Below are 14,613 nucleotides of genomic sequence, written 5' to 3' on the forward strand. Positions count from 1 at the left end.
GCCATTAATTCTGCTTTATAAACAGCTGGGGTGGAACAATTTAAGTGAGAGAGCAAACAGAACTGTAGAGGAAAGGGAAAAAAACCACATGTAATTATACAACAAAAAAACAAATATGGGAACCACATAGCTTTGCCATCATTGTCTTTGCCTCTCAAATATCTGCCTCTCAGTTAGTGCACCACCCAGTTACCAACATGAAAAACTGCAGTTCTTGCATTTGAAGCAAATTTTTTAAAAAATCATCCAAAAATAAAAACGTTCTATTCTTAACTTGAACAGAGTATCTTTTTAAGTTTTACTCGCTTTGAAGTCAAAGACCAGTTCTAAAGTACAGATAAATTTCGGATCAAAACAGAGTAACAGTAAAAGCTAACCCAGAAAATATATTAACAAGCAGAGATATATTAGTGAACTCCAGGACAGGTATTGCTACCTGTCTTCTAAGTTCTTACAATATTCTCAGTAACTTAAGTCACAAAGGTTACAAAGCAGTTGATACAATTTTGGAGTTAAAAAAAAAAAAGTAGTACTATTGTTCAGTGAGTCTCAGACAATGAATTTATGTATCTTTCCTTCCTCTAAGATCCACAAATACCATTAATTCAGAAATTCATACTCCTCACAAGCACGAACTGTAGCATCCTCAAGGTAGAAGTCTTACAACGAATGTAAAGCAGAAAAGGGTTTCTAAAAAGCAATACTCAAAATTTTAAAAGCCTTTTTAATAGATCTGTCATACTCACTCGGAATAGACCTGGTTATTAAGTTATTAAGCTCTGGTTGCAAAACCACTTGTGCTCTCAAATGTTATGTTTGCCTCCACAATATTAAAACAAACCTGTGAGAGGTCACCGCCTAGGTCTCTGTCCTCACAGAGAGAAAACTCAAAGTCTAAACTGACTGTTATGAGGCTTTCCACTGAAGAAAAAAAAAAAAAAAAAAAAAAGAGTATTTTCCCAGTAAAATTTAATTTAAAACAGTAATGGTTAGACATATTTTTGGCCAGGCCCTAGCCTGAAATCAGAGAGTGAGAGTTGAACAAAATCAAACGCATTAGATTAATTTAGTCTACAGGGGACAGCATGTTTCCCTGTTCAGCAATTCCTTAAGTCCCTTGCCAATCCTAACATCCCCTGATGTTTTCATACTTCTTATGGCACTTTTCTTTTGTGTAACCCAAAACTGTGCAAAAGGATCAGTAGGTGGAATGCTGGAGGTGGAAACAACAAGGCAATAGCAACGGAAGCAGCACACTGCAAAAGGAGTAAGAAACAAGAAAGCAGGAATTATTCCATTCCCACTGAAACCATAATGAGACTTCATCTGCTACTCTTGGAGACCTCATTAAACCACACGCCCCTACCCAGTATCAGCCTTACAGTAATTCAGGCGCTTCTCCCTACCAGAAATCTTCCTCAGTCATGCTGAGATTCAAAGCCTCCCACTACTTGTTTTAGATTGAGAGGCTTCTAAAAGCCTACAGGAGTCAATTAGTCCCCAAAAGTCTCACAGGATGCTTCAGTAGAAATCTGCTCATGTGAAACTTTTAAGGAACACGGGAAACATGAAGTTCAGTGCAGGAAACGATTGTGGAGGTGCATGGGAGCAAAGATACCAAAGAAAATATAAATCAGAAGATGTGGAATAGAACTGAGATTTCCCAGATGAATTCACAATTCTCCTCCTCCATGTGTAACAACCATTTTAAAAAACAGGAATCGGAAAAAAATAAATACAGCCATTATGAGAGCATATATATTCAATAATTTAAGGATAAAATCCTTACAATAACATAATAAAGCAAAAGAAAAAACAAGAACAACAAAAGCTAGGCTATCTAGTGATATTTAATCAAATTAGGCAAATTTATTTTTTTCTACTATTTATACTTATATTGAACTTTAAAATGCTTTGTAGCCATATAATGATTATTAACATTAAAAAAAACTTGTGTTTTTGCAAATTATCACAAAATTAACTTTAATTCTAATTCACTAGCTGAAAAAAAAAAATCATCATTAAGGGACTACAACACCAAAGGGAAAATAAAGCTGAGAAAACTCATTTATGTCCTTGCAACCCAAAGTCAGAAACATCACATACGTTCCTACCATAAAATAAACTTCCCACATCCAGTTCTGCAAGTGTAACCTCAAGTAGCTATACAGAGCTTTTTAACATCTATGCTTGTGCTTTAGACGATTCACAAATATTTTATAGGTGCAGCTATAAAAGAGTTTATGCCCTTCTTTTTCCCAACTAGCACTGTACAGGACAGAGTATTTTGCTGTATGGCATGCTCTGATCATCACTGTTTAGCTGCACAGCAGTTCTGCTGGATCCCAACTGCACCCAGGGACTTGTGTCCTTTCCCCAGAGTGTAACAAGAGCGTGCAATGAAAGCTCCAAGGAAGACTGCGTGCAATAGGGATGTGCAGAGTCCAGCTCAAAAAACTCTAGCCTTGGTTGCCTTTTCTCCTTCTGGTGGTTTCTGCACATTCCTACTTGCAGGATATATTATCCTTCAATACTAATGTAAAGACAAAAAAAAAAAAGCACCCAATTAAAAAGCAATTTAAAGGCTGCTCTGAGGAATTAAACATTATATTCAGATTAGATTCAGCCACCAGGTTATAAAAATATGAACAGAATCCCAAGTGGCCACTTTATACACTTCATTCTAGTGCGCTGCGTCCCTGCCCACGGCAGGGGGGCGGAACTACATGGCCTCTAAGGTCCCTTCCAACCCCAGCCATTCTATGTTTCTATGATTCCATGACTGGAATGTGTCTGAGCAGGCTATGTAAAATTAGTCCTTATCCCTTAAAAAGGTCACAGGGAGCTGAGGACGTAGAGTTTTCTAGAATACAGCATCTAATCCATTTAAAAAATGTTTTGAAATAGACAGTCATACCCCTTCTTTCCACACAAAGCCAAAAGAAAACCCTGAATTTCTGGATATCATTATATTATGAAAGCAAATTTGTGCTCTAGTATACAAAACCGAGACTTTCCCTATCTCTGCAGCAGCTACCAAAGCACAGAGGTATGGCGATCAGTAACATGGCGTTCCCTGCCTATTTTCATTAAGGTGAGAACATAGTGCTACTCCATCTCTACCAATTATTCTGAATAACACTAAGTGCTTGCAACTCATGCTCACAAATGATTTCAAGACTTTCATGAGTATTCCTCATCTGTTTCAATAGCCTTCAATAATACCAATGAAAAATTAAAATGCAAAAGAGGTTCTGTTGCCTCAATGCGGAGACTAAAGGCTAAAGCCACACAGGAACATTTTAAACGTCTCTTTTGCAAACAAATTTATTGTTAATCAAAGAATAGAATACTTATTTTACTAGAAAATGCACTTAAAAGGGAAGAGTAATCGAAATATTTATGTTGGAACATATATTCTGGTATATGCTGGTCCAAGTGATACAGTAGGTGATTTATTATTTCTGTTCACACACATACAGAACATCTTTCCTTTTAAAGTGTAAAATTTTCAACGTGATTCTCATTAGTATATTCGTGACTTCAAAGAAATAAGTTTCAAGAATTTTAAAAATAATTTTTTGAGTTTTAATTCTAAAAAAAAAAAAAAAAATCCCTTCCATATTACAAACACACGCATCGTGGCAGACACAGAGTTGTTGCAGAGACCCTCGAAGATTTTCACCAGCAGCCCGTGGCAGCTGATGCAGTACCTGCAGCTGAAAGTCCCCAGTTCCCGAAGAGCGCTTGGGACCAGCATACACAACGCACCCGGAGTGGCAACTACGTTTAGAGAGGCCTTTTCCTTGGCCCATCAACAAACCTCTTGTCAAGAAGACCGTATAGTACGTGGTCTACAGGGTAGCAAATACAATTCGATGCTAGGTGGTTTTGGTGGGTGCTGCTTACAAATGAAGCGTTTCTGTTTGGATAATTTCTATTTGTTTGGGGTTTTTTTTGAAAAGCATGAAACACCTTGTGTTTAAGATCATTTGAAATTCAATTTGTTACTGCAGGTCTGGAAAACACTGGGATGCAGTCAGTTTATCTTAAAAATACTTAAGTACATAAATATGCACACGAGTTTATTTTTTCTTATCATTTTCAGGATGTTCGTGAAAGTTACTGGCTTCGCCATGAAAGAAGAGCAATAAAAACAAATCTCTTCGACACCAAAACCAAAATGTTCTAAAGTTCTGCATTCTGGCCCAAAAAAAAATCTAGGCCTAAGTGTCACAACAATGCAAAGATTTTGTCTCTAGCAGTTTGAAACGATCAATGAATCCCTACTGTCACTCACTTTACATAGAGAGCAACAGTTGGATATTTTTAATCAGGTGAAAATTTTCCTTTTTTCCATAAAGAGATTAGGGTAACATGATGGAGACTTGAATCAATTATATAAGCTGATGAAAGAACAATAATTCCTCAAGACTAATTTGGAGCATGAGGTTCTGTCTTTCCCTGGAGTCAGCAAATGTTTCAAACACAACTCTTTGCCATTAATTCTTTCAATGTAGCACTGATGACCTCCACTTTACTAGAATCCCAGTTATCAACAGCAGACTCCCATGAGATTAGTTCCCTCAACAGAAAAACGTGTATGTGGCAAAGGGAACAGTACGTAATTATACTGGATATCCCTTCCACACAGTTTTATTACTATTATTATTATTTTAAGTCTTCTTGCTTTGCTTTACAGAAGCCCAATGGTAGTCAAAACAAGTAGATAGAGCAGTAAGCTGGAATAAAATTTGAAGTACAGTTTACTGGCAGTGTGTTAGATTTGTGACCTAATAACGGACACTAAAATCATCATTAATGACTATCCTTTGATGTAGGTTTAACACCGCAGAGGTGTGCTGGAGTGAATTTTCATGATCTTAAAATTACCTTCTTTTGTTAAAAGTTTATAGCAAGTCTTTGACTAATGATTAGACCACATATCTATAAAAATAGATATCACTAAAATAATGACAGGGGCAAGCCAGCCTTCTAAAAAAAAAAAATCAGACTGAAGATCCAGACTGTTTCCATTCTTTTGCTGCTGGAGGTCAGAAGGAACTGCAGTTGCTAGAATGTCATGTCTCCTTTTATTGCAATGCCACGACAACATTTGGAAACAATGAAAAGACAAGAAGAAATGTGAGAAAGCTCTAATAGACAACACTTCCAGCAGAAGTACAATTCCAGAGCTGCACTCAATTAAACAGGAACATACAAAGCCTCTAAAAAGGAGAGGGAGCCATATTATTTTCTTCATCTGAAATGCTGTAAATGATAATAATATAAATTTAAAGTTTCAGTACAGAGATATCATGAAGTTAAAATACCACAGGGTTGGAGTGGTTTTTTGGTTTTTAGGAACCAGTATCAATATTTTCTTACCTTTTTATCTTCTTTAGACTTCCTAATACTGTGTGGAGGGCCAAATTTGTTTTGCATGCAAAACATCTTCTTGGACCACTCATTTTTATGAGATTTTAACTGCGGCTGACCAAAGCTGCCATCGACTCTGTATCTGTCAGCTGGAATCTTACTCATTGGAGGGGGGAGAGTCCCACAGTTAACACTTGACCAGCCGTCTGTAGAATCAGTGTAAGACTCCTGGTCACTAGCATTTCCGTGCTGCCACTCCTGTAAGACATGCACAGGCAACCACCTTTGATTGCCCACGCCTGCAGCACTTTTCTTTGATGGGGGTACTGAATTTCGGGAGGAAACCAGTGGAACTTCAATACGAGCAGAAGGACATAAGTGCTTGTTTAAATTTTGGGACTTATCATTCTGAATTACTTCTAAAGGAATATTTCCTTCTTGTTCGTGACAGAAGCCATTCCAATGGGAAGCAGACTGATTTTGTCCCCTTCCTACCGGATTTTCCCATATACTGTTAGGAATATGTTTACTTGGATTGCTCCCCAAATCAACCACCAGAACTCTGTTATTCTTTTCTTCTTGATTAAAATTCCCAATTCCGCTATCACTGTTACTGCTTGTGCTGTTATTCTGATGAGCATCTGCATCACCATCAAGAAAAGCCCTTGCACGCATTCCCTCAATCAATTCCCCCATATCCCGATACAGGACAGAAATAAACTGAAGAACAGGTAGAGATGATGTTGGAAACTCCAGACAGCCATTTGTGTCCGGATCTGCTGTACATTCCAGTCCAAAACGTCTCGCTATGCCCTGATGAATTTTATGATGAAATAAGTCCGGATCCACCATAAACACATGGCAAGATGTCCTCAGAACCCCTTCATCTTCCTGAGCCAAGCTCGCATCATCATTTGTCTGCATTGTAACTAATCCAAAGAATCTTCTATCGTCTGGGCAAACAGCGCTGAATGCCAGTTTCTCTGCAGGGTATTCTGCCACCACACCTGATTTGTCACTGCAGAGCTGAATACAATCGTGCATTATCTTCATCATCACTAACGAATGGATTTTTTGTTCCGCCCGTAGACGTCTCATGCACCCACGAATAGCCTGCAAACTCTCATTTTCCAAATTTGAGGTTGTTGAAGGAAGTTCGATTGACCCTAGGTAGCCTACAATCATGGCAACATTTAAAATGCTTGCATCTAGTCCAAAGTCTTCTGCACTCTCCAGTCCAATTCTAAAAACTGAATCATCATTTGGGACCTTGGACATTTCTTCCTTTGACAGTAGGTTTGGATTGCTTACACTTTCATTTCCAGTTTCATATTTAATAGCAGCAGAATCTGAAAACGATCTTTGTTTTGGTGTGGAATTATCTGAGTTACCAGCACAAAGACTAGGATTCTCGAAGATCATGTTGAAAATGCCACCAGACTGCATTTCTTCAACAACTTTCTCTGCTCTGTTTATGCCTAGAGCTTTTGAGTCGGGTTTAGGCTTCAGCCACCCCTTCCCATCATAAAAGCCAACTTCTTCATCGCTTGAACATGAATCTATATGACTAATCCCTTCAGCAATGACCATGTGGAGGACTCCAGAACATTTTCCAATAAGTTTCACTACATCTTCATGAGAGGCCTTTTTCACATTAATTTCGTTAACTGCAAATATCTGATCTCCTGCTTTAAGTCCAACATAATCAGCAGGGCTTCCTTTCATAACACAACTAAGAACACAAGGAGCTTGTCCAGAAAGGGTAAACCCATAGCCTGCTCTTCCTCTAGCAACTTCCACACTCCTTATTCGAGGAGGTGCATGCATATTGAGTCGACGTTTGACTGTCTCCCCTGGTCTATACATCTTGGGTTTTTTTCCTGAGACAGGAAAACTTTTAAATAGTCTGGGATTTTGTCATGTTTCACAGTATCACTCCATCTGATGAAGCTCTAGAGAAAGAAAGAAAAAGACGTTTTAATTCTCAATCATATTTCAGTTTTTTTAGCACCCAGCTTTCCCTTTACTGTTCAGAAACACTGCTAGTGAATTCTACCAAAAACTATTGCAAGAGGATTAACACAGCACTCAAAACAGCTTGAAAGAACAGTCATCATTTTATTAATGACAGAGCAGTAGCAAACGCAAATAAAGTGGTTGTCCAAAATGACAAAGTAATTTAATTGCAAAACTAAGAACAGAATCTAAGTCTTCGGACATACAGCCCAGCGTTCTTATACTGTGTCATGTTATGTCTTCCCCAAGGCTCCACCATTTTACCTACTATTCAGTTCACTTCTGGCTCACTGCACCACTGGGATACCACCACGCTGCAGCACATTGAAAATCCTGGATGAAGCTCATCTGCCCCTTCCCAGGTATCTTAAAATTAGGCAATATCGACTGAGCTACAGCTCACCCCTCCTATATACTCAAGGTACAGAAACGAGTACCGAATGCATCCATCTAAAAAAGGTTAGATAAATTACCCCTAGAGCTGTCTGGCTGATTGTAAAGGCAACTTAAAGTACCTCAGACTTCACTGTTTGCACATGTATATCATTTGCATATATAACAATAAACGGCCATTCAATCATGTAGAGACCAAAGGGAACTGAAATCAGATTTACCATTATACCAATCAATAAATTTACTCAAAAATAACTTCTCAGAAAGCAAACACTATAAAAACTGCATTTCAGTCATTCCAACATCCATATGTTTTAGTTTAGATAAAAAACTTCCAAAAAAAGAAGAAAAAAGAAGGAACTCCAAATGCTGCCAGTATTAATCTAGCCAGCAGCAGATTCATGACTTTATAATTAAGATAAAGCAGCTTTATAGGAACAGCAAGAAAAAGTAGATTTTATTACATTTTGGTGTTGACACTGAAGTTTGGATGTCTTGTCCACATTATACTCAGGTAAGTTCCACTGTTTTAGAAAGGCTTCCCTAAGCAGGTTTGACTTTACTTTGGGGGTTTAGTCTGTATTTTTTTGAACAAAGGGACATCAGATTTTATAGTCTCCATGGAGCAGCTGCAATTGGTAACATAGTATGGTTTCTGCAAATTGTTTTAATATAGCAATTATCTAGTTTCAATAACTAGAGTTCCTCCGTAATTTGAGAAAATAACTTAGCTTTACGAAGTAATGAAACTTCACACTTAACCTTTAGATGGAAATCATAACACAAGAAATGCTTTGGAAACATTTAACCAGGCTCACACATTGCTGTAAAAGACCCCTGTCAACTTGCATCCAGTCTTGCGTCTCAAAAAAAGTCTGCCTTTTCCTGTTGAGGCTAAACTTACGACCTCGGAGACCGCTGCGCCTTCAGCTCTCTACAAATAGGTCTGGCACTTTCTGAGGGTACTCAAACATCAGTGAACCTGTTCAAGATATACTTCAACAACAACAACAAAAGCAACCGACTGTAACAACAAATGCCCAACGATAAATAAATATCTGTTACCTACGAGTATGGACATATACACGTTTTAATTCATCTCTGAAAGAAAATTTCTGTTCTCCATTGTCTGGAAAATACCCTAATGTGTCCCTTGGGTGCCCCCCACACTGTGCTGCTAAACTGGTTAACAAAAAGCACCATGATTTCTGGCACTAAAAAGTGTGGTACTAGCTTGCAAAAGGAAAGGAAACAATTAGAAGAGTATTAGATTATAAATAATCTGATGAAAAATATATTAAAAGCAGGAGTCGCAAAAAAAAAGATTCAGTACCATAATACTGTAGGAGCTGATAGGAAAAAAAGAGTCTTCCAACTATCTTAACTATCTTTCTAATCAACAAAAAAGAACCCTAAATATGACTTAAAAAAAAATAAAATGTAATGAAAACATAGTTAGGCTGCTCTTGGGAGGAAGCAAACTGTCCTACCTCACCGTTCTGCACTTGCTGTGAGGACTCCATCTAACTCTATTCCGGAGTCGATTTATCTATTTGCCTTCCTAACCTCTGCCCCTTACACACCAAGCATTTATTGCAGGGGATAACGGCTGATAAGGGAATGTCATTCCAAAACCTACAATGACCATAAAAACAAAACAGCAGGCTGCGTATACCACGTTACTAGTCTCTAATGACGAGGTCCCAGAGCTGTGAAGACTTATAGCTATAATTTATTTGCGTAATTTCGAGTGTGTAAAGTTAAGAGCGAAGAGTCCTTTAACGTCAAATCAGTTCTTAATACAGATATAATACATATAAACACACATACAAACCATTAAAAGAAAAAAAATGTTTACATCACTGGAAAAGCTATCACTTGTTCACCTCACTAGCTGAATATTATTGTGCATTATTTGTGGCTACTACAGCCATGACAAATAACAGCTCGCAGAATTTATCTAAGAAACTTGAGGACAAAGGACCAATGTGGCTCTTCTGCAAGAAACCTCAGCATTGAAATATGCTTTACTACAACAATGGTATGACAGGCAAATGGAAAAATTTCAAAAATAATGTTTTTCATAACTAGAGAGATGCCAAGAGAGAATGGTTGTGTTACAAACTGTTAACAAACGAGTTATAAAAATATATGCATCTTACAGCCTGATCTCAAAACTAAAATCTCTAATTGCCTAAGTTCTCTTTTTATTTCTTTGCAGACTTGAAACCTGGAGCTAGAGAGATATGGCACAAAATTGGCACAAACTTCCACGGTTTCAAAGCAACCGCACCTGAATATTCTTTTACTGTAATAGATTACAAAATGTGTAATGCACTCAAAGCACTGATAGAAACCTTTGTGTGTCTGCATGTTTGCTAAAACGTGAAATTGTTAGGGAACAATATAACCTGCGTAACTTGTCATGTGTAACCAAAGATAAAATTGGGCTGTTGATTTTCAGAACAATACTGAATCTTACCAAGAATATCACTAATATGCTGCAGTAATTCTAGTAGTTATGGCACTGAATTTTATTCGTTTGATAGCATAACCATGTTACGTGATTCAATCATATACAGTAGGTCAGAAAAATGCTTACACCACGATAAAGCACATGGCCAAGCTTGCTTTGACTTTCTGCTACCACTAAGTACAACAAAGTAAGCCTTAAAGAATAAGAAAGCCTGTACAGTAACAAAACACATTAGTGAGTATCAGTCAGGAGGATATATGCATTTTAAATGAGAAAACAGGACTCAACAAAAGAAAAGCTGAATAATTTGTAACACAGAGTAACTAAAACTTACGCAAATAACATAGCTTAGTAAGTGCACTGAAATGTCACAAAGACACTGAAAATATAGAATTACTGCTATCATTTGAAAAACACTGAAAACAAAATTACTACTATGATTTCAGAAAGTTTAGCAAAATTTGTACCGACACAGCTTAGTAACAGGACACAGAACAAATAGAGCTTAATAACTAAAAATTATTTCAAAGGACATTTCAGACAGAAACACTAACCCATACAAATTAAGAGCTGTTCAAGTCTGTGTAATGACATAATTTGCCCATATACATCAGCTTTGTCACAAAGGTGTCACACAAAACCAGCATACAATCTGGTCTACCATTGCAACCAATTATTTTTGAGGTAGAAAACACCAAAAATACCAGTTACTGTTGAGCTCTACTTTATCCCCCAGACACTGAATTTCTTTATGTAATGTTTTTACATATCCATGCTAGCTTTTCATGACATTTCTTGGGCTCTCTACTACAGAGGAAATACTAATTTGCTTACTTTCAAGGGAGAGAGGTGATTTGCTTCCTGCTCCAGCTCACTCATAGCAACAAAAGAGCAAACAGAAACAGGAGATATACTCCTAACTTAGCCTGCAACCTTAACGGTTACAGAGGGCACGTGAAAGCAGTTACGTGAAGAAGAACATGGAAATTAAGACAACATTGCTGACCATTCTGACCATTGCTGCTCATCTTGAGAAGCCTTTGGAAATGAGCCGATACTCAGCCCTGCCGTACCTACGTTAATGTGCTTTTTGGGGGGCAGTGGTAGGTTTTTTGGAGAGGCAGAGAACTAGTTGGCTTCATTTTGTTTCTCAATAGCGAGACTGTACGATGACAAACTGTGCAAAGTAGAAACACAGAGGAGAAAGATTGTTCCCTCACCCTTCACATGAGTCTTGAAGTACTGCAACAGACTCTTCAACATCTTACTCTACTCATTAACGCAAAACCGACTTTCACAAACGATGCTACTACAAAGACCAAACGAAGCTGTAAAATTTGAATTCCACTCACTATTAAAATGCAGCATGTGTTTATAGACAAGTTACACAAGAAATATAACAGGACAAACTGTCGAAGACAGCTACCAGTTGTTCGGGAGCTTGGGCGGGACGATGTTTTAATCACATATCAGCATTCCCCAATTGGCAAAACATATCATTATGGTTCCTGTGTGACCGCTCTGCCAGAAAGTGATTAAGCACACCTAGCGTGATCATTCAAGAAATATCGACTTTAATCAGCAACAGCAGGCTGAAAAACGTTTGTTAACAAAAACTCCTCTCACGGCGAAGCCAAGGTGCGGAGCGTCAGGAACACGACGAGCGTTTGCTGGGCTCCGTGACAACCGAGGGCAAAGTTTTCTAAAGCTGCTGTACAAACAGACGCGCACTTAAAATTCCGGATTAGTTTATTTGTTGTACTTAAGAAAGCGAAAAGATATTGGTGGTAGCTGGGCTCCTTTTTTTTTGTTTCCTTTTTGTGTCGTCCCCCCCTCCTCTTTCTCCTCCTCCTCCTCCTCCTCCTCCCGCCCCAGCCCGGTCCCAAAGAGCCGGGCAGCAGGGCTGGGGGCTGCCCCGCCCGACCCCCCTCACTCACCTCGGTCCCCTCTGCACTCCGACCGCTCCGGGAGGCGCCACCTTTCCCCCCGGTCACCGAGGAGACCGGCGCCGGGCTCCGCCGCCCCGCGCCGCGGCCACTGGCTGCGAGGAGCCGTCAGTCAGCGCGCTCACCCGGCACGGCCGGCGGGCGGCTTCCCGGACAGAGAACCGGGAGAGACAATACCCGCCGCCGAAGAACTACAGCTCCCGGCATGCCCTGCGAGCGGCCGGCTCCCTGCTACTGCAGGGAGCTGGCCGCGCGGGGCATGCCGGGCAGCGTAGTTCTTTCATCTGCCCCAGTCGAGGACGGGAGTGCGCAAGCGCGGGTCGACGGCGCCCTTTCGAATAGGGCTTCGGGGAGCGGGGCAGTGGCAAGACCTGGGTGGGTGAAGCGAAGTGAAAAGTGAAGCAAAGTGAAAAGCAAAGTGAAATGTGAAGTGAAAAGCGAAGTGAAATGAAAAGTGAAAAGTGTATTGAAATGAAGTGTGAAGAGGAAGCGAAGTGAAGCGAAGCGAAGTTACACAGTAACGTCCTGGAGCCGGTTCTCATCTGAGGACACGAAATCCACTCCAGGGGCAGAGAAGCACAACCTACGGCTCTGAAACGGCACTGAGGAGTGGGGCAGGGCTCGGGGGATGCATCCAGCAGGAGCCCTGCCTTTGGGGTGCCGAGGGAAGGCGAGGCAGGCCCTACAAGGGGTAGGGATAGAGCTGGGCTCAGCCATCAAGCCCCCCATGAGGAGGAGTAAGGTGTCCCTTGGGCAATCAGCCAAAGGGCCAGCCTATGTGTAGTTGGGTGCACAATTTCTAATTTTCTAGGCTTTTGGAAACCATCCGAAGGGAGCAGGATACAGCTGGCAAGTTCTCAACGTGCACTGCCATCAGCTCTTCTTTTGGGAAAGACTGGAAAAGTGTTACTGAAACAGGGGAAATGGGAAGAGGGAAAGATGATACAAAGACAGGCGAACATCAGTTATGAGGCTCCCAAGGAATATAAGGTCTAGGAGAAGGGAAGAATTAACCAAATGTGATTGCCTTTCCTACAAAACCTGAGAAGTTTTTATTATCTTTATATGCTTTAGAAAAATTGTGATCTTAAATTGTGAAAAAGGACCTGTAGAAATACTTTGAACATAGGGGATTTATTCATTTCAATGGCTATCTCTAGGCAAAGAAATCTTGAAGTGGAGCTGAACCTATCAGTCACAAGGAGAAGGACAGCGCTCGTCTTTTCTTTCAGAGTTTTTTCCCCAGAACAGGACATATAACCTACAACTCAATGCCACTGGCTTGTCTGTAAGAAAACTTTTAAGTTTTAAAACTGTTGCTTGATGGTTTAACTTCAGTATTTTCTTTAATTTTTATCCAATCTAAGAAATTTTTTCTTAGTATCCCCTGCCATTTCTCAAATGATTACAGCGTACTGGAGATTTAGGGGAAAAATAAAACCACAGGCCAAAAGAAAAGGGAAAAATAAGGGATCCTGCTCTTCCAATCCTACCCCCATCTTCTCATTCTGCTGTTATTTTCCTTGTAAATCCATCCCAAACAGATTTCTACCAACAAGAAATATTTCAGTTCAAGCTAGATCCCAGTTTTGTTCTCACAACAAGTTTAATAAGAAAAGCTTCCAAAGAGGAAAATAATTGAATAAAATAAGCATTATTTCTTTTCTTCATCCTCTCAGAATACATTGCGGCAGGTTAGAGTAAAATTACATGACAGATCTGTTAACTTCTCCAGACTTACTATGTCATATAAAACTAATTATTCATCCTTTAGGGAAGCCAAAAACTCAAAACATAAAAAGGAAAATTAACTGATTTTAACGCTCAGATAAAGGCCGGTACAACAGTTTTCAAAATATTCTTTAGAGATCTAAAGTTGCCCAAATAAGTGATAGTTACTTATCCCGTTGACTAGGAAGATTTCACAAGGAAAACAGTTGCCTTCTAATTTTGTAAACCGTGCTGGTTTGTCATCCCTTAATAACTCAATTATTTCCAGCTTCCATGTGAGGTTGTCAAGTCTATATGTCTTTTGCAATTATTTCTGACTTTCATGCTACCTTAACAGATCTAGCATCGACTTAGCCCACCTGCTTCTCTGCAGAAGGGAAGATCAGTGACCCATGTAGTTCAGACTGACATTGGAAGCATTTGTAACAAATGAAAATGTGTTTGAAAGTGACAGCTAGAAATAAATGGGAATTGTAACTGTCTGCAGAGGTGTTTGCAGGTATCCCATTACGCTTTTGTTTCAGTTAATACAAAGAATCAAAATCTGCTTTATTTTTCAAAGAAGAGGGATACTAAGTGGTGTCACCCTTTACTAAGTATAAAGTAATTACTTCATGGCAGCATTGGATTACCTCCTCAGCAGGTACTGAAGTTGGTCTGTTCACAATAGCA

General features: G+C 39.4%; 1 protein-coding gene across 4 annotated transcripts in view; it reads right to left on the bottom strand.

The window, feature by feature from the left end:
• The window catches only part of RGS12 (regulator of G protein signaling 12), an 86,266-nt gene extending 73,738 nt beyond the window's left edge, over nucleotides 1-12,528 (bottom strand). The window contains exons 1-2 of one of the 4 annotated variants that reach the window (XM_080590570.1): nucleotides 12,202-12,523; nucleotides 5,389-7,331 (exon numbers count right to left, since the gene is read on the bottom strand). In XM_080590570.1, coding sequence (XP_080446696.1) covers nucleotides 5,389-7,245 — 1,857 coding nt within the window. In that variant the 5' untranslated portion in view covers nucleotides 7,246-7,331; nucleotides 12,202-12,523. Of the gene's footprint in view, nucleotides 1-5,388; nucleotides 7,332-12,201 lie in introns of all 4 variants that reach the window. The other 3 variants (XM_080590569.1, XM_080590572.1, XM_080590571.1) reach the window with 3 other exon arrangements.
• Between the last annotated feature and the right edge of the window lie 2,085 nt (nucleotides 12,529-14,613).

This window comes from Anser brachyrhynchus, assembly GCF_964034855.1.
Source record: "Anser brachyrhynchus genome assembly, chromosome: 4".
NCBI classification, from domain to species: Eukaryota; Metazoa; Chordata; class Aves; order Anseriformes; family Anatidae; genus Anser; species Anser brachyrhynchus.